The following is a 21,815-nucleotide window of genomic DNA, read 5'->3' as shown; positions in this document are numbered from 1 at the left end:
GGTTGGCATTAGGAAGGGCATCCAGCTGTAGAAACATTGCCAGATAAGACTGGAGCCTGGTGCAGCCTTCTGGCTTCCCAGATCCCCTGTCGAACCGTCCAACCCATGCTAGCATGGAGAACGGACGTTAAACGATGATGATGATGATGATGACAAACATACACAAAATAAAGGAAGCTGCTTATTAATTAGTTGCATGGACTTTCGTTAAAAGAGAGCAATTATTAAAAACTACACTCTAGAAACGTTTTATAAATTCAATTTTAATTTTTTTTAAATCTCATCTAGGAATGGCAAGGATAGAAATAAATGATGACTGCACCTGGCTCCTCCTAAACTCTTCAATGTTAACGGCTAATCAAGAGATTCTCATTTCTTGTGGACACTGGGGCAAACGGTAACAAAGTGTTTCATTGCTAAAGTGCTGACTGATTCTTGGAGTTGATTTTTTTGTACCATTTTACCCTTGTCATTATGATAAACACTACAGATTAGTTGATTTCAATGCTAGCTATATGTTCAAGGTGTTAGCACAAGGGTTCTTTCAGTCCTGTCTTCTTCAAGAAGGTATGATGCTATTTGGTGCAAACACCCTAACATCTCTTACCCTGTTTTCAAAAACTTTTCAATGAATCACAATAACTGACTGCATGATTACTGAAAGACCTCCTGTGGTTTCTTCTCCCTGGTGACTTGCTCTTGATCATGCTAAGATTGCCATGAAAACTGGGCATAATTTGTCCTTCTAGCAACAGTTGTGTCTCTCCTCTTCATATGGTTCCCCAAAAAATCTGCAGGTAACTAGTGGCCTTATGGTGACTAACAGATTCTCAATGTGCATATAAGAACTGACAAATACCTCATATACAGGAGTTTTTTTCTTCCACGCTGCATGGTACTAAAATGTCTTCAAAAATCAATTTTGTCTATGCTTATAATCAAATATTGCTGAGACAATATTCCTAAAATGGCCATCACAACATCTTTTGGTCTTTCTGAATTCCACAAGTTGATTTTTGGTTCATGCAATGCTTTACCAACAACATTTCATTGATAATGTAGATCACAGACTACCTTCATCATAGCACATAGCAATAATCTGCTGATTGCCAGTGCAACCAAAGATGAACAAGAGAACACTTGCAGTTACTTTCCAATCATCTTCCTTGACATGGTGTCATTAGGAACTATAGTAAGTGCCCTTTTGTGGGGTTTCTTCTTTAGATTTCCTGGGACATTGTATTGACCTTAGATTTTCCTTTTCCTACATCACTGAGGAAATAAACAGAAATTGGTCAAGTTGAGAAACTATCAATTTATTTCCCATTATGCAGAACAGCTTCAACTCCTCACAGATATCTCAGCCAATTGTACATGCAAGAACCAGTCCATTATTCTCCATTATATAGAGTTTGCTGTCTTTCTTAAACTCAAGATCTTTAGCCGACATTACTATGTTGGTTAATCCTAATCCTGATGCATCCGATGCTGGTGTCAGTGGCATTCTTCAGCAATACAATAATGGTACATGGTAAACTGCCTTCTTTTCTAAGCAGCTTTCATTGACTAAAACAAAGTACAGTACTCTTGGCTGGGAACAACTTGCAGTGCACCTCAGTGTTAAACATTTCTCGCTCACACAGTTTTGTTTTCTCTGTTTACACAGATCATGAACCCCCTTACATATGCTATGAATTCCGAGCCTAACTGCCACTCACTCAACTTCACGCCCCATTTTACAACAGATATTCAGCACAGTAAGAGTTGGCTGTTGTTTCTAGCACATCTTCGTTTCTTTGTCACTCTCTTTTTTTTTTTTTTTTGATCATGCTAAGATTGCCATGAAATGGTGATGCATTTTTTTCTTATCCACATTAATGCATTACAAACTCCTGCTTCCATCAACCTCTAGGAACTGGTTGCTGATCAAGAATAAGATGATGAGCTCTTCAAACTTCCAAAATTATTCTTCTTTCTCTACCTTCTTCAGGTTATTGTTGCTATGTCATCTCGCCACCAAACATCCCAATGAATGGGACATCTATGTATTACAGAAACACAGATGTTTGGCTTTCTTTGCTCTCCACCCTGAAGTTGATATCGGCCTATAATGAACAAAACCATCAGAGAATGGGCCAGGAATTGTGTCCATTGCCAGGTCATCACCATGTTAAATAATCTCTGGGCACTTTGTAGACACTGGATGCATGCTTTCAGCAGATATATATTGCTATTTTAAGGCCCCTGCCACCTTCTCAAAACTTTATGCACCTTCTGATGTGCATGGACCAGTTTTCTCTTAGGCCTGAAGTCATCCTTCTGTCAGACCATCATGGTGGAAACCATTGCTAAAGCGCTAGTTTGACACTGGATTCCACATTTTGGTATACCACTTCAGAGAGACAGACAGAAGATGCCAGTTTGAAGCAAACTTGCTTACAGAACTGACACTTCTTGGTTATATGTTGATGTACACAATTGCTTAACATCCTGCAGCTAATGACATGGTTAACAGATTCCACCAACAACAGTTGTCTGTCATCAGAGCTTGATAATAGCAACTAGCTGGAATAATTGCCACTTATCCATCTTAGAATTCATTCCCTGATCAAAGAAGGAATTGGTTCTATGTCAGCTGAACATTGATGCTACCTGGACAAACAATTATCCCTTTCTCACTTCAAAATTCCCAAGATTCAATGAACTATATGTTCAATCTGTCATCTGTTGCTCCTCATTTTCAGAATATCACGATACATGTTCCATCTGATATTCAACAATAATACTTATGTCTGTTTGGTATGATGCTGTACAAGCCCATATACAAAATCTTTCAAAGTTCTAACCAGAAGATCAAAGTATTCCATCCTAAATGTTACTGGAAATAAAGTTGAATTAATCATAAATTATCTTACATATCTGAGATTTTGATGATGTGATTGTTTATTTTTAGAATGACATTGTATGGTAAGCATGAGAGACCAGATCCGACCAGTGCGAACATGAAGCAGGTAGAATATTTTGGTTGGTTATGGCCAGTTTAAGTGCTAAAGGGTTAAAAGTAAGATCATAATTTTTCCCAAGGCATTAGATTTTTTGCCTGGATTGTTGGACTCCTGAGTGCTGAAGACATCATTTATCAGCTTTCCTTGAGGATACTTGGGCATCAAGATTTTGGTGGATTAAATTTCATGTGATCATCTTTTCCAGTGAGTTCAATGTCTACTGTCTTCCTTTGGTAGATGGTGTCATGACTGCAAACTGGATTCCTTGTGTTTTTGTGAGTTTTGGAACCCCTTGACTGTTTCCCTCTCACATCTAGCAGTGGTTTCATGGCTACCACAAATAGGACTGTGGAAACTGTGCAATCTGCCCTTTTCCAGGCTCTGCTATTCAGTGATAAAATTTCCAATGATGAACCTCATCTTTGTTAAATCCATGTATGACTTTATGAGTTTGACTACATCTGTTGGTACTTGGAGAAGCTGGTGATGCATGTCTAGGTATGCTTTGACAAAATCCAACCCTACAATGGAGAGTGGGTCATTCCTCTTTGCCTTCTTAATGATGTGGCTGATTGCTGATGCATATTCAAAGCATCTAGAGCAGGTTAGGACCCCTCCTTTCTGGACACTCATTTTGATACACTCGTTGGCCAAGAGATATGATGATAACCTTTTGTCCATGATAGCCCAAAAGATTTTACCCTCAACTTCTAAGAGAGTGGTCTCTCAAGACTAGTCAAATCCTGCTGAATTTTCATCTTCTGGAACAAAACGGCCCTCACTGAGCATCCAGAGCTAGGGTTTCTGCTTCTTTCAGATTAAACATAACAACCTTGCTAGACTCCTTAACAATAGTGGGCAGTTTTTGTAAATTCTATATGTGGTGCCAAATGGCCCTAGAGCAGAACCTGTACAAGCTTTTTCCACCACAGCCCTCACTTTGTCAATAGTGAAGTCTGTCATGTTGAAAAGGGTGTGAAGTTTGAGCATTGGCAGCAGAAAGGGACAATCTCCTGACAGAATATCTCATCTGGGGTCATCATGTGTTGCTCCTACTCTGCTTTCCAACTCTTCCTTGGAGCATATTGTGCTTTCTGGCCTGCCAAGGCAATCAGCTGTGAATTGAAAGAGGTTGTCAAAATAGGTTTTCATTTGCTTCTCTCTCGTCCTTATTTTTCCTGAAGAGACTCTGCCCTGCAAAGCTGGAGCTGGTTTCTTTGAAACTCCAAGCAAAGCTGGTTTAAAATCCCTTTTTTTTTCCCCATCATTTGCATCTCTCCACCTTTTCTTCAGCTGCCTTAGCTTTTTCCTCAGTTCTGCCATCTCGCACTGCCTCATACGGGGACAGTCCTGTTTGTTGGTTTTTGTCTTCTTTCATGCCAATGGTATCTTGGAATGCTGGTATACCACTTGTACCATGATTCTCATCTTCCTTCAGAATGTTGTTCAAGTCCTTGTCCAACAGGTCCTATCTCAGATCTGTTGTTAGCAGCAAATTCAGCTGTGGTTTTTCTCAAAGCCTTCAAGGCCTTGGGATTCATCCTTTCTTCTTGTACCTTTGAGCAAGGAGACCCTGGAAACTGTGGTTTACCTTCTGACCCTGATTCTCTTCTGGTTGACTCACAGTTTTAATATTCACAGAAATAGGCCCCTGATAGTATCAAATGCTTTGTGTTTTCTTTGCATTTCGATTTCTTTTGATGAACCTTCATGCCACATTTGCTCCTAAATACTCTACCACAGTCATTGCAGCTCCTGGTTTTACCCTCGTCTTACTGTGTCTAATCTCATATTCTGAAAATTCCATCCAAGTTGTTGTGCATGTGTTCCCGCCTGTTTGAGAGATTATTCCACCAGCACCACCAGGGAGTACTTGTTATGTGAAATATTTTGACAAGTTGTCAGCAAAACATGAATGCTACATTAGCAAACAATTCCAGGTTATTGACATTCATCACCACACAGAAAAATCCATTATCAAAAGAAAAAGACACCGACCGACCGTGGTCGAGACAATGGAATTTACCATGCTACGCCAGACTTCACGATCCATCATAGCATTACGGAGGTCCTGTTGCTGGATGCCTGTATCCCTGGAGATTACATCAGGATAGGAGAGTGTGCACCCTCCGGTATTGCGAGTAGATGGCTTCCAGAGGAGAAGAGTAGAAATTGCCTCGTTTTCAGCTCTACAACAATGTCCAGCAAACTGGACTCTTCTACCTTTCACAAGAGATGACACAGGTGGTAGTTTCCCATATATTTGCATTTTGGTTGGATGACACTTCCACGAGAGATTTTGAGCTCTCATAAGGAGGCGGGTGTAGGTTCCATCCAACCGCCTCTCAAAGAGACACCTATATCATCATTTAATGTCCATTGTCCATGCTGGCATGGGTTGGACAGTTTGACCAGGCTAGCATGCTGAAAGGTTGCACCAGACTCCAGTCTAATTTGGCAGTCTGGTTTTCTATGGCTGGATGCCCTTCCTAAAGCCAACCATATGATAAATTCTGTTTTTCTATTCTTATTTCTAGCTCTAGCAGACCAACAGTTTTCATATTTCAATCTAAAGTAACAATAAATATGATTAACTGATTTCAACTTGGGTTCATTTTGCAAACTAGGGTTCTTCATCCTATTGTCACATTATACTATCCTAAAGAAAAACCTCTTAAAAAAAGCTAAAAATGGTTAAAAAAAAACAGGACTTACTGAACCATGTGTGTGAGTGTGTATTATCATCATTTAACATCTATTGTCCATGCTGGGAGGCTGCACTAGACTCCAGACTGATTTGGCATCGTTTTCTATGGCTACATGCCCTTCTTAATGCCAACCATCCCAAGAGTTTAATGGGTACTTTTACAAGTCACCAGCACAGGCGCCATTTTCTGTTAATATTTAGCGGATGCAACAGAGTGACTGAAAGGCTAATGCATCAAACTCTTGGCCTTTGAGTCACTTTGTTGCTTCTGCTATATATATATATATATATATATATATATATATATATATATATATATATATATATATATATATATACATACATACATACATACATACATACACAGAATAGACACACACACATCATTCTTTTCTTTTGGCATGGAAATGAATGACAACATAGTTCACTGGGTGTGTAATACTCATGTGCAAGGCAGAACTGAGAGAAAAACCAAAGAGGAATCGGATGCAGAGTCAAAGATAGAAGACCATATTGATTTGGACAAGGAGGAGGGAGATGGCTGTAGAAGGCAGTGTTGTGCATTCAAAGTGAATGGAACTCACACATACATGCATTAAGGGGCAGGTATGCCTATGTGGTTCACAAGTTCATTTTGTAACTACAACATTTCACGTTCAATTCCACAAGTATCTTCTACTACAGCTCCAGGCTGACCAATGCTTTGCAAGTGAATCAAGACATTTGCATTCATAAAAATGGTCTCACTTGTTTGCAATATTCTTTGGCAACATGTCCGGTCACTGAGCTGTTTATTGCATGAAAAACTAGGAAAAATATCAACTTGCTTAGAAACAGGTGAGGACTGATGGCAAGAAGAAATTCTGGTTATAATGTGCATTTATGGGTGTATACATCAATTCATTTTACATTCATTTTTTGTTTTTTATGCTAGCATGGGTTAGACCAATGCACATTATTGAGACATTGTTTTACAAACACATACCTATCTTGTTACTAATCCTTACATGTTTTCAAGCAAAGGATTTTTTTGTTCCATATGTCTTTGAAAGTGCAGAGCTAGCAGATAACTTGTTGATAGGGAATATCAACAAATTTCATCACTTTTTATTCCATAACGCAGTATGCAAATATTCAGACACATCCATGTACACACATGATGGGCTTCACACAGTTTCCATGTCTCAAATTCACTCACAAGGCACTTGATAGCCAGGAGCTACAGTAGAAGGTTCTGCACAGTGGGACTGAACATGACTGAGAGGCAAATTTCTGAACCACAAAGCCATGTCTGCATCTATATACAAGATTTAACCCTTTGGAGACAGAGCCTCTTGGAGTTTCAGTGCCAAAAAGACAGAGCCCTTTTCACAAGCCTTACAGAGGGCATGCACTTATTTTTTAAAAAAGAAAAAAAAAAAGTAATTACTTTACATATATAAAACTATATGTATTCTTGTAAGATGTTGATGGACTAATACAATCTTCTTTGTCATTCGACTTTTTGGCTGATAGACTGGTTCTGTTGTCTCCTAAGGGTTAAAGGTACATGTTTCTTAAATATTCAACCAAACTGCATTTATATACTTACATATGTATAAATACAAAAATTACTTAAAATTACAAGTAATATGAAGTTAGATCACAAAGTTGATGGGGTGTTTACTATCCGACATGTGATAAATGCTAAATTTAAAATAACCAGTACGAAAGGGGGAGTGGAACCAAAGCTTAGTGGTGATAATCTTATATGCCAAATGACAAGAGGAGATAATACCAAGAAATTAAGAATTTCCTGGTTGAGTTAACATTTTTTCATGTTTTGAAAAAAGGACATCTAGTCTCTGTTATGGAGAGTAGAAAAAGTGGAGAAAAAAAGAGTTATGGATGTGTTTGAAACTCAGTTTGGTCACATCAATGCAGCAAGGTCATTTCTAGATATGAACAATTAAACACATACAGAATGAATTTAGTACATTCTTCAGCAAGAGTAAATTACATAAGGAAAAATCTAAAAAAAATAATAATTCAAAAAGCCTGGTAGGATGAATTGTTTTTGTTCTAAATTATGAAAATTACACTTGGTCAAGAATATATTACACACTTTCTGTATATGTTAAATTGTCTGTATCTGTTTGGAGACAGATGGCTTATGCTGTATGTACAAAGATTAAAAGGTTAGTTTTGCAACAGGTCCCCATATTTTGTACTTAAGTGGACACTGAGAAAAACTAAATGAACAAGGATAACTCGGAAGAGCCATCGAGGACTTGCACAAGGATGATGTAAGTAAATTTCAAATTAACTGCAATTTCAGGGAAAATTTAGTGTACATGTCAGCCATCATCAAGATTCTGTCTTCAGTTTATAACTATTCATTGTAATTCCTCGAGTAATAATGCTGGAATCTAGGTTTGGTTGCTTTTAGGAATTTTTGAAGGCTGATAACCTGGTTCCAATAGAATATGTTAAAGAGCTATAAGTAAAAACTTTTATTTCTTCAAATACAATAGAAATAATTATCATTTAGGTGAATTGATGCCCCCTAAATTGCTCAGAAAGCTCGTTAAAACTAGTATACAGGTAATAATTAGTTCTAGTGATGGCAGTAAACTTATAGTAGCCAGAATAAAGAAAGGTGACAGCAACAGGTAGAGTACACAATGCACATATAAATGGGTGTGATGCTGCAGGATAATGAGTCATGAAAACTGAATGAATAGGCTGGGTTTTTCCTAATTATAATTAATATGAATTTGCATAAAGTGAAAAACACAAGCAAAATAAGAGATCAGAAAAATATTAAATATTGCGTCATCCCATGAATAATGCATTTTTTCAATTGCATGAACTAAAAGTCAGACGGGGACAGGATAAACTACCTGTATCAACTTGTTATAAAAGCAGTAAGTAATTTTACCTTGGTCTTACTCTTAGCATAAATTTTGAAGAGTGCAGTTTGATTTCAGCAGTTATTTTCACAAAGCTATAATGGAAGTGACAAAGGAGCATATTTGGCATATTTTGCTTTATGAGTTCAATAAAGACAACAACGCAACGGAAAGAGTGGGGAATATTGATACAGTATATGGGGATTGGACAAGTGTAAGCCAGTGTCAACGGTGATTCCAGAAATTCCGAGCTGGAAACTACAGCCTAGAAGACAAGTCTCATCCTAGAAGATCTGCAGAGCTCAACAAGGAGGCCTTGCAGACCTTGTGGAACAGAATCCCATCATAACTGTTGAGGAACTAGCAGAGAAGCTTGGATTTGGTCATTCAATCATTCATCGACACCTTCATGCCATTGGAAGAGTCAGCAAAGTTGGGTCAATGGGTTCCTCACAAACTTTCCAAGTGTAATCGTGTGAAGGCATTGTTATCTGTTTGGTGAGATATGAAAGGTTTAGTTCATTTTGAACTTTTAAACCCAAACCAAACAATAACAAAGGAGATCTACTGTGAGCAACTTGAGTGGCTTAAGTCAGCACTAGAAGAAAAACGAACATCTTTGGTTTCAAGACAAAAGGTGCTCTTTCATCAGGATAATACTCAGCCACATACGAGGATGACATTCCAACGGCTGGAGCAGTTTGAATGGGAAACGATGCCCCACTCACCATATTCTCCAGACAATGCCCCATCTGATTATCATTTATTCCGCAGTCTTCAAAATCATTTGGACGGAAAATATATAAAATCTCTACATGAGGTCAGAACAGTACTGGAGGAGTAATTTTCATCATGGACAAGTGGATTTTGGAAGAGGAGCCTTGCAGGTCTACCAGATAAATGGAAAAGCAGGAGAGTATATTTTAGATTAAAAAAGAACTTTATTTTAATTTTGAGAAACAAAATAAGTATAAAAAACCGCATTATTTATGGAATGACCCAATAATAAATACATCAGCAAATATATGAAGTTAAGACTGCTGTGTTAGTATTATTATATAAGATAACTGACAGATAAAAGAAATTGCTGTGTTGACAGTGGAAGGTGCCACATAAAAGAAAAATCAAGAAAAAGGTCACAGGGTAAATAATGAGTTTGAACAAAAATACTAAATCTTACAGACAAGGTGACAGCATAGTTAAAAACAAACAAAAACAAAGATAAGATGTTTCTGATGATAAAAAAAAGAACACAATCATGAACCCCGAATAGATTAGAATCTCTAGAATATGGCTGAAGGAAAAAATAGTTATGGACAGCAACTAATTCCACTTCAAGCACATTGTACTCGTAATTAGCTCACATGATGATGATGATGATGATGTACACGTTTTTCTTGAAGGTGCACATTTCCATGCTGGCAATAAGGATAACATCAGTGAATTTATTCTTTTATTTTATATTCCTTTACTTGTTTCAGTCAGTTGATTGACTGTGGCCATACTAGAGCACCGCCTTGAACGGTTTTAGTCAAACAAGTCGACCCCAGGACTTATTTTTAACTCTAGTATTTATTCTATCGGTCTCTTTTTGCCAAACTGCTAAGTTATGGGGATATGAGGTTGTCAAGCAGTGATGGGGGAACTAACACAAGCACACACACAGATACATACATATATATATATATATACAACAGGCTTCTTTCAGTTTCTGTTTATGAAATCTACTGACAAGGCTTTGGTCAACCTGAGGCTATAGTAGAAGACACTTGTCCAAAGTGCCATACAATGGGACTGAACTCAGAACCATGTGATTGGGAAGCAAGCTTCTTACCACACAACCACGCCTGTCTCTACCAGTCATATCTTTATAATTACTAGAAATTACATTGTTATTGCTTCGCTTTTATTATGAAACATAGAAGAGCAAGTTTATAAATATAATATTTTATTTGCTTCTGCACAGAAAGCAAATATATCAGTTTCAGATTTTGCCACAAGGCCAGCAAATTTGAACTCAGAACATAAAAATGGACAAAATGCTGCTAAGCTTTTGTCCGGCATGTTACTGATTCTGATATTTCACTGCCTTAATAATAATAATAATCCTTTCTACTATAGGCACAAGGCCTGAAATTTGGAAGAGGTAAATAGTTGATTTCATTGATCCCAGTATGCAACTGGTACTTAATTTATCGACCCCGAAAGGATGAAAAGCAAAGTCAACATCGGCAGAATTTGAACTCAGGAAGTAATGATGGATAAAATACCACTAGGCATTTTGGCTGGCATTCTGATGATTCAGCCACCTCATCACCTTAGAAAGCAAATATAATATCAACAAACAGTAACAAGCAAATAATATTTGTTCATTTTCCATCGCTACGTTCTAAGTTCAAATTCTGCCGATGTTGATTTTGCCTTTCATCCTTTCGGGGTCGATAAATTACGTATCAGTTGCGTACTGGGGTCCATCTAATCAACTGAACCCCCACCTCTCCCCCAAAATTTCAGGCCTTGTGCCTAGAGTAGAAAAGAATATTTGTTCATTTTTTTTTCCCACATTAGCATAGGTTAGACAAAGGGTTACTTGAAGCTGGATGCTCTTCTTGTTAATCCATAACTGTTTTTCAAGGAAAAGATTGTTAAACCACAGATCTTTTAAAGTACAGAGCAATTTAGTCATTACGTGAACTTTATCAAAGCCTCACTTAAGTGGTGATAAGTAAAGAATATCTTGACTCTCATCGTTTAGCATCCATTTTCCATGCTAGCATTGGTATGACAGCATGGGTAGGTCGGAGAGCTGCAATAAGTTCCAGTCTGTTTTGGTTTTGTTTCTATGGTTGGATGCCCTTCCTAACACCAGCCGTTCCAGAGTGTACTGCTTGCCTTTTACATGTTACCAGCATACATATGTATGAAACCTATCTAGTGTTGATGTCATGAGAAAAAGAATTCAGTACACTTAAGAGGTTGGCAAGAGGAAGGGCATACAGCAAAAGAGACCAACTCAAATGACACATACAAGCACCAGTGTGGGGAACAGTGGCTACCAATAAGAAAGGCCCTCATGTCCTGTCCAATCCATACCATCATGGAAAGCAGATGAAAATGATGGAAGAAGGAGACACAGGAAGACATGGGATGAAGTAGTGAGGACCGATCTTAGGATGTTAGGGCTCATGGAGGAAATGGTAATGGATTGGTATGTTTGGCAATATGAGGTCCAAGAGAAGCCCTGCCCATGTCAGTGAAACTGTGCCCCACCCACATGTAACAACAAACTTTTCACACACCCTACCCCAAGAAACCAAACTACATCTTTCTCTTCCTCACATTTCTTTATAAACTATGATTGTCTTCCAATACCCTTTCTTGACCCTCAATGCCCTCTACCCAGCTTTTTGCCAGTCACTGCAATCCTCACTCTCTACTTGCACTTTCTTGGCAATACCTGACCATGTATACTATGACCTCTGTACCTCTCTCTTCCTTACTCTATCATCACACCTATGCTCTGGTCATTGTTACTTGTGAGTATACCCGGCACTTCACCACTATTTCTCTCCTGCTCTCTCTTATACGGCTGTTTTCCACACCCTTACTCTTCCTTCTGGCTGGGTAGCTGTGTATCCCCTTTACAGCACACCTATTTTTGCTTTCATTCTTGATCATTCTCTTGCTTTTCTCCTCTGATTAGGTAACCAAGTATCTCCTTTACATCAGCACACCTGTCTCTGTCCTCTTTTTTGTACCTATCTCTCCCTCTCTTCTCTCTGTCACTGGGTAACCATGGAAACCATGTGGTTGAAAAGTGGACTTCTGAAGCACATAGCCATGCTTGTGCCTATTAGCTATGTCTGGTACTCAAGAATTATTTTCCCCTTAGTGCAAGAGTTGATTATTTCTGAGCTACAAACCAAAACTAAGATGGACTAACCACTGATACAATTGTGAACTGCGGATATAATTTCAGCATATACTAAAAAATTAAAAGCTACTAAATAAAAAACACATAGTAAATAAATAATTTAATGAAAATCAAAAGTATGCCCTAAAAAAAACAAAAAAAAAAAAAACTAAGAGGAATATTATCCACGGTTTCTGAGACTGGTACAAGGAAGGGAGAAAGGAAGGGGCCTGAGACTGGAAACCTGGCCTGAAAACTTAACAGAATGGATTCCAGTAAAGGCAGCCAAGGCCAGTTTGTGGTAGAGTGGGGAGTCTCACTAAAAGCTTTCCATTTAGTTTCCGTCTATCAAAGTTCATTCTCATAGCTTTCTAAATAAAAGGTTATGATCAAAGACAAGGTGTTCTGTACAGTAAGATTTAATCGAAAATGATGTGGCTACAAAGCCTTAAATAAAAGGCACGTAACAATATGAAGTGAAAGTAGGTGTGCTAAACATTTGTGGTCGGTGACAGCAAGGACATCCAGCTATAAAAATCATACCAAAACATGACAAGGAGAGTCACATTTTTCTGTTGCTGTGAATGCCAGATGATGAACGATCACATGATGAGACAATAAGACTCATCCAACCCAAGACTGTAGCAAAAAGTGGATGTAAAAAAAAAAAAAAATGAAACAAACAATGTAGAAAAGGTTATAAGAATGTGCCATTGTTATTGATAAATAATTACGCGTGTAATTAGTAAGCACTTGAAAAGAAGCCAATGAAATGGTCTTAAGACCTGATTAAACATAGACGATAGTTTGTCACCTTGTGAATGATTTAGGCTGCAATTAAAGTGTGGTTGCTTGAGCAAGGAACTGTTGCGGCATTTGAAAATAAAGAAAAACTTATTTTTCCCAAAGCAAAAATCAGAGTATATGAAGAAGCATACGTATGAAATGTGAGTCTGCTGCATAGTAATAAGACATGAATAAAATTCAAAAGATTTGTGGAAGTTACGGAGAACAATGAGAGAAGATACATAATATAAAACTGTGAATACAGAGCATAGGTAAGAATCCAGTTGGGCAAAAAAAGGCATCAGCTGATGTATGCAGAGGAGCCTTGAACTGCACTTGTACATCAATGTTAACAGGTGAGCGTTATTATGTGAAAAAGGCTACAATATAATGGAGAATGGCCGATGATGGCGTGGAGAGGGAATCGTGTTAAATCTTACAGCAAACCCACCATTTACCAAATGGAAAACTGGGCATGATCATAAATCACTTTTTCTTTCTAAAGAATATTTGCAATTTGTCGCCAGTAACATGAACGTTAATTAAGACCACAATAAAAATTAAAAAATGCAGGTGTCCAGATAAACATAGGTAAATTCTCACCAGGAAGAAAAATAATAAAGTAGATAATTTAGTTTCTCTTAAATTTCGGCTTAACCTTTTAATGCTTCTATAACTATGCGAGTAAATAAATGTTCAACTGGTTGCATATGGATACATCAGTGAAATGTCCATAAAATGTGTTGTTCTTTCATGATATCAAGCAGCAATAGAAATTGTAAATATCTATCAAGGCAAAGAGAAAGCTTCTCGTGGTAGTTCGGCAAACTAAGAAATAATAACCAAATTTCCTTAAATTATATTAGTCTGTCTTGAAAAAGAAAGGCTACAGTATTTCAAAATAGACGTTCGACAAGACTTGAAACGCTTTTGACCAAAATTCTGCTGAATTAAACAATAAACAACATTATAGCCTTTTAGAAGTGACGAAATAGAAGTAAAAAAAAAGAACTAATGCCACAATTAAATGTACCGAAATTTCTGTGTAATCTCGTGAAAATTCATACTCGAGCGGTTCTGATGAATCATTTCTACAGCAATTTAAAAAATTAAGTAAAAACCACCGGTACAATTACGATTAGTCAAACTAGACGTGCACAAATAAACACAAATACATTAGACATCTGTAAATCTACCCGTGAGAGTTGTGTGTACTTAACTGCTTGGCTTTGCACCTTATCTTTCTTACTGCATCCGCACAATGTATGATTGTATCTGCAAACTTACCTGTTTGTGTTCATAGACACATCCAAACAGGTGCTTGAGTATAAACGCAACCAAATTTTGCTGTACAAGTTTTTCTGCTTGCTGTTGCAAAAACAATTTGGCAATGAAATACACCAATATGTGTTAAATAGAAACAGCTAGTGGTATGGGTACATTAACATCAAATTACACGCAAAAATAGAGACTAGGGCTAGTTCAAGCACAGATTTACACAAACAGTTAGGCACATATAGACAGAGGCAAAGACACGCATATACATAGTCTTGTCATATGTACCCTCAACGAAAAGCGCAAAAGAAAAAAAAAATCTTACAGAAACAATATACACGAGATAAAACATTATACATACTGACACGTAAGGGAAATGGAAACATATACAGAGGTACCCAAATTTATATATAATAGAGTACATGAAAGTACAGATACAAAAATCGAATATAAAAGTATGTACAACGTTAAATGACGCCAAGGAAAACGAGATTTCTTGGCAAAATTCTGTATGTTTCCAATTTGTTTTGTATATGGATAGCATTTTTCATCAAGATGTCTCTTGAATGTAAGAGAGAGAGAGATCGAGAGAGAAAAACACTTGGACTCAAACGGAAAAGTCCCAAAGGCAGAAAACAAGAAAATCTATTAAATACAAAATAAAATGTCTTTTTTTTTCATTTATTCAATACACTCATTCATAATGCCAATGAACCACTATTCTGATTCAAAACTTGGACAGCATAGAACATATACAACGAAGATTTTAAGTATTTTCTTTTTCTCAAAAATTTAATAACGGATTTTCTAAATTCTGTTATTATCTCCTACTAAGATATGTAATACAAATAGTAATTTGATGTATTTTGTAGTTATTCATAACTGTATCAAATTTGTAAAAATTTCGGCACTCAGGGGCCAGAGATTCTAACAATCTAGACAAAATATCCGATGCCTTAGGGAAAATTAGGATCTCATACCTTTACAGATTTAATTCATCCTGATGAGTTCTTCCATGACTTTTTAAGAACATTATTTTACAATGGAAACACGGGGATTATCAAATAAAAATTCAAAACAGTCGCCACCCTAATTTGTTCCATATTTACGCACTTAATATACACGAAGGCATGTAATTAAAAGATAATAACGTTAATGTTCACATATTTAATTCAAGGAACAAACAGGAAAAAGAAAAGTAACAAGAAATAATTACGGGGTGAAGAAAAAACAAGTATTAGCCACTGGTTAGATTGGATCACTAAATTTCTGGATACATTAACTTCAGAATGTACCACGAAGAAACAGCTGTAAGCTTCATGCAGCAAGAGATTTGTCAAGGAAAGGAGATCACTTCATTAAGCAGAATTTACTCTGACCTTCATCAGAATAAATCGGCTTTCCGGAAATTATTCGTCATATGGGATGTTTGCGATAATATATTCATTAGCTTTTAGTAGGGAGATTTCATTCATTCATTAGACAACAAAAAAAAAAAAACGTTTACATTATTAGATAAGAATGAGTTTTTTTAGAAACCGATTAAAAAGGGCTGAAAGAAATAATTAGCTGAAAACTTTATTGAAACATCATTAATACAGTTAATAAGCAAAAAATATGTAAAAAACAAAAATTCAGAAGGAAATATAGTGTGGGAATGATGAAACAGAAGAACGATTATGGTTAAAATAACATGATCTGGCTTAATCACCATATGATTATATCGTATCATTAAAGAATTTATCCATCTAGAAACTGTATCGTACCATTATAGAATTCGGTCTAGAAATTATATCGTATCATTATAGAAGTATCTATCAATTTAGAAAAAATAAACAAGTAAAAACTATTACTACTACTCAACACTTAATTATGGCCTTTTGCTCTTACGCAAATAGTTCTATCATAAGAGATTGAGGATCATAAAACGGTTTTTACACCATCTTTTTCTAACATTAGCAATTTTTCCTTCACAAAAAGAAGTATTCTGTAAAATATCTCGGTCAGCTAGCTTTTACCATTTTAGAAGACTACCACAGAAATCGATCAGAATGGTATATTTATGACTTTCTACTCAAATAACACACAGACCATATACATATATACATACATGCATATATATATATATATATATATATATATATATATATATATATATATATATATATGTATGTATGTATGTATGTATGTATATTGGTATTAGCACCATCTTGTGGGTGGCAGCAATCCGACGAAACTAATCACGTATTTATTGCATTTCAGGCAACTGTAGAATGCAATAAATACCAAGTTCGAGTCCTGTCAGCAGGCCGGTTCTTTTTCTCTTATGTTAGTGTTGATGTCATATATTTCATAATATACTTGAAAAATCGCCTTTATTTGCAGAATACAAGGGCAAAACCGAAAAGATATTTTGTTTTTTTTTGTATTTGGTTTAGAAGAATCTTGGCGTAAATTAATATAAAAATTTCGTTAGAGGAAGATCGAAGACTGCAATTGTCATAAAGAACACAAGAGATGAATCGAGGGAATCGCTAAAAAAAAAACAACAACAAAAAAAGAACAGTCTGGTAATCAAACAAGTTATATGTAATTTTCTCTGATAATTCAAAATTTTGAGCGAGGAGAGAGGATTGAAGTAGATGCCTAAAATAATGAGGGAGGTTATTATATTCTGCAGTCACAAGGTATCTTCATCATTGAGTGCGGTTGGCAATGAATAAATACCATAAACGACAGCTGACAATCGTCTTTACTGGGATATACATGGGGGAGAAAGAAATTGTGTTAATTTAATTATAAAAGACTAATTGTCACAAAATTTTAGTTGAGAAATAAAAGAAAAAAAAAGGTTAAGACTAATTAATTATTAACCTAATGAATATATCGACAAAGAAAAAATGATTGAAAACTAAATTAGGAAATAACCTTGGCAACAATGATTACCTATAATGATGCAAGATATGTATTAAGGAAAGTATTATCATTATTATTAATTGATTGTAATTATCTCAGTGCTTGACTGCTACTTACTTACTTCACAGACCTCGAATGAATAAAAGACGAAGTCGATCCCGGCTGAACTGATCTCAGGACGGAGAAAGGAATAAAGCTAGAGCTTCTTTATACGGTTTAGCATTTACTCCAATGCTCCAGTTTCTAAGGCTAGAATTCTTTTCCGGTGTATTCAATAAATCATGCAATATATGTAATTAAGACATAAAAAACAATATCAAGAACAGCAGTGTATTATTATTATTATTATTATTGAGAAATGTAAATACAACATAAATTAACAAATGTCGCCGACAAATTAATTAATATAAATATGCAGGCAATGTGGTACTTGTAAACATGATATGAAAATAGCATTGGGAGAGAAAAGCTGATTATAATAAATTAAAGGTGGTTAATTGATATGGATTTTTAAATAATTATAAAGTTAAAGATCAAAATTTACCATGAACGCATCTCAGACGGAGCTATAAGTGGCAATTTCAGCATGGTATATATAACATAGATGTAAATATATACACATATATATGTATATATATGTGTGTGTATATATATATGTCTGTGTTCTAAACTCCTGACAACTAAGACGAAATATCCCGAGTCGTAAGAGCGAGAGTACACGTGACGTCATATGTTAATCATGTGACAAGGCTCAGAGTCACGGAACGCGAACTGCTCATGACTCGGGGCGAAATAACCAGCCTCTAACTGGTCGATCGACGTGCTAAAAATAGCAGCCAAAGATCGCTTTCTAGTTACACCATAACCGATCTAGGAAAAAAGGAAGGCCGTATTTGATACATTATAAGTATATATATATAAGGGAAATAATAGGATCTCGACGGGAACGACTTTGATCACGTCTGCTCGATCGGAGCTGATTTGGAGCTTAAACAGTAATGAATGTGTTTATTCTCTCTCTTATATATATATATATATATATAGTATCCGGTTCTTTAATAACATTCATTATGATGCTCATTAATTTTTTGTTTTTCAATGTACATGACATACACCAACACACAAATGATAATACTGTTAATGGACTTTATTCAGTTTCCCGTGGTTATCAGGTTCCTCAAGGCAACACTTAGAATATTGAGGGACATAAGAAGTAACGGGTAGATAGATACAGGGTGTAACAAAGGCGTAACCTCAGCCTCCAATGGAGAGAAAGAGAGAGAGAGGGAGAGGGGTATAGAGAGAGAGAGAGAGAGAGAGATAAAGAGAGCGAGTGGGAGGAGGAGGCATGGAAATGATGACTGTCCACTTACGTCCGCGGAAAAACCACCACTGACCATTGAAAGAATAAGGAACAAATACTGATATATAAACATGAATGCATGTAGATTACGTCGATATTGATTTTGATTTGAGATAGTTCGTTTTAGTGTAGTTTTATTAACCCATTCGGATACAACAAAGATTCAAAATTTGTAGATATCTTTTTAATTAACAAATCTTTTTATATATATATGTAAATCAGAAACTAATTAGGGTACGGGATTTACAACTACAGTATTTTTTCTTTTTTCGTGTATATAAATATATTTTATTTACATTTGAAGAATATGTATTTCGCTCGCATTTATGGTTACATTTTAATTCTCAATAAATTGGAACTAAGGGTTAGGGTCAGCAGAATTCTGAATTTTCGGAAAGAGAAGCATGCAACGTTTTTCTTATGCGGGCAAAATATATTTATACACTTCAAATGCATACGAAATATATTTGTATATGAAAAAAGAAAGAGAAAGTAGGGCATTTGGAAATCGGCAAACAATAATCAGTTTCTAATTTACAAAAAGAAACAAAAAACAAAAACACTTTCTTTATGTTTATTTTTTGCCGATTCTGAGTTTATGCTGTTTTGAAACAGAAACATGGATATTAGATGGACATCAGTGAAAAGAAAAAAAAGTGTCAGGATAGTTGTGTGATTTAGAAGTTTGCTTTCTTGACACATGGTTCTAGGTTCAATCCCACTGCATGGCATCTTGGGTGTCTTCTATTATAGCCTTGGCCTGACCAAAGCCTTGGGAGTGGATTTGGTAGATGGAAACAGAAGGAAGCCTGTTATTTATATATATATATATATATCGTTTGTAGAAAACATAAATCCAGAGGAGAAGCACTCTAAGATGTGGAGCAGTTTATACGAAAAATGGGGAAGGTCAGTTTATGGGATTATTCTGAGTTTCCCGTCCATAAAGGGTTTAGCTTTATGGTATATTGTCAGACCCCAAAGCCTGTTGGCCTAAGACCTCTGATGATATGCCATAAAGCTAAACCATTTATGGACAGGAAACCCTGGATAACCCCATAAACCAGCACACCCGGAATATACACCCCTGATATATATATACCATTGTCATTATCATTTAATGTCCGTTTTCCATGCTAGCATGGGTTGGACAGTTTGTCAGGAGCTAGTAAGGCAGAAGACTGAGCTAGGATCCACTGTCTGTTCTGGCAGGGTTTTTACGGCCCTTCATAACACCAACCACTTTACAGAGTGGAATGAGTGCTTTTTACATTGCACCAGGACTGGTGGGGCCTGTTTTGGTATGGTTTTTACTGCTGGATGCCCTTCCAAACACCCAAGGACTTTACAGTGTAGACTGGATACACCAACACTGGCGAGGTCAACAAACAATGTGCACGACATAGATCCTTTGTAAGGGGAGGGGCATTGGAGGAGGTGGCCTTGTGCCAGGTGATGAAAGATTAGAACGTGATAGAGGGATAGAAACAGGTATCTTACTGTAGAGGAGATATATGGTTACCCAGTCAGAGGGACAGAGCAAGACATATATATATATATATTTCTATACTAGACTACCCATGATCTGTTGGGTCCACGGGAAAGTCTCCCAGCAACAGTTTTGTTTCGTGCGTTTTTTTTTTTTTCTTTTCCAGGTTATTTCGCATGCTTTCAACAAAAGTGACATCAAAATCACGAGTAAACACCTCCTTTCCCCAGAAAGGAAAGATTTGGCTGCTATTTCTTGCACACCCTGCTACCACATAACGTATTTCGGGTCCTTTATCGCAAATGGCTGTTACGTGGGTGCGCTAGAAATAGCAGCCAAATCTTTGGAGGTGAGAAATGTTGAATGTACTCGAAAAAAACCTTAAAAACATTAAAATATTGTCTGTTTAAAGAAAGCTAAAATACAAATACTTACTGTACAAATAATTTACATTTTTGAAATCATATTCAGTAAAAAATATTTCTAAATAATTAAAATATTGTGTTAAACAATAGTGAAAATAGAAACATTTACTGTAAAAAAACAATTCATACTTTTTTGTTGTCAGGTCACTGTATCTAAACAAAAGGTAAAATTTTCTTCCCTTTCAGGATTAAATTATTTTCAGAATATTTTCCCATTATGCACCAGTTTGGGTGGGTAACATTGCAAGCAAGCAATCAAGATTCAAGCTGACTTTTAATGTTTTTTTTTTAGATATACACACATATACATATATACATACATATCAAAACAAATCAAAATAGATGAACATCAATGGAATTTGTATCTTTGTGGTACCAGTGCCGGTGGCACACAAGAAAACCATCCGAACGTGGCCGTAGCCAGTACCGCATCGACTGGCCTCCGTGCTGTGGGCACGTAACAAACACCATCCGATCGTGGCCATTCGCCAGCCTCATCTGGCACCTGTGTCGGTGGCACATAAAAACACCATCCAAGCGTGGCCGTCTGCCAGCCTCGTCTGGCACCTGTGTCAGTGGGACATAAAAAACACCATCCGGGCGTGGCCGTTCGCCAGCCTCGTCTGGCACCTGTGTCGGTGGCACACAAAATCACCCACTACACTCTCGGAGTGGTTGGCGTTAGGAAGGGCATCCAGCTGTAGAAACACTGCCAGATCTGACTGGCCTGGTGCAGCCTTCGGGCTCCCCAGACCCCAGTTGAACCGTCCAACCCATGCTAGCATGGAAAGCGGACGTTAAATGATGATGATGATGATATATATATAGTTTCTTGAAATCGAATTTGGTTCAATTTCAATTTCACTGGCCCCAACAGGTCTTCGCAAGCAGAGTTTAGTGTCCAATGAAGGAAGGTTGGCATGAGTGCCAGCCGAATTTGGTTTGATTTCGAATTCAATAACTGGCACCCGTGCCTGTGGAGTGCTAACAGCTCCATCCGAGCAGGATCACTGCCAGAGCAGCTGTCTGGCTTCCATGTGGTGGC

At 36.8% G+C, this 21,815-nt stretch overlaps 1 protein-coding gene across 5 annotated transcripts in view; it reads right to left on the bottom strand.

Moving 5' to 3' along the window:
- LOC115222467 (ras-related protein Rab-9A) overlaps positions 1-18,245 on the bottom strand; it is a 37,686-nt gene extending 19,441 nt beyond the window's left edge. For 2 of the 5 annotated variants that reach the window (XM_036511675.1, XM_036511676.1), the window contains exons 1-2: positions 18,038-18,245; positions 14,590-14,670 (exon numbers count right to left, since the gene is read on the bottom strand). In XM_036511675.1, the coding sequence (XP_036367568.1) occupies positions 14,590-14,670; positions 18,038-18,040 (84 nt within the window). In that variant the 5' untranslated portion in view covers positions 18,041-18,245. Of the gene's footprint in view, positions 1-14,589; positions 14,671-17,610; positions 17,757-18,037 lie in introns of those variants that run through there. The other 3 variants (XM_029792675.2, XM_029792676.2, XM_029792677.2) reach the window with 3 other exon arrangements.
- Between the last annotated feature and the right edge of the window lie 3,570 nt (positions 18,246-21,815).

Source organism: Octopus sinensis, linkage group LG20, assembly GCF_006345805.1.
Source record: "Octopus sinensis linkage group LG20, ASM634580v1, whole genome shotgun sequence".
Lineage (NCBI taxonomy): Eukaryota > Metazoa > Mollusca > Cephalopoda > Octopoda > Octopodidae > Octopus > Octopus sinensis.
Note: the sequence above shows the minus strand (reverse complement) of the source record. Positions and strands in the feature narration are given on the sequence as shown.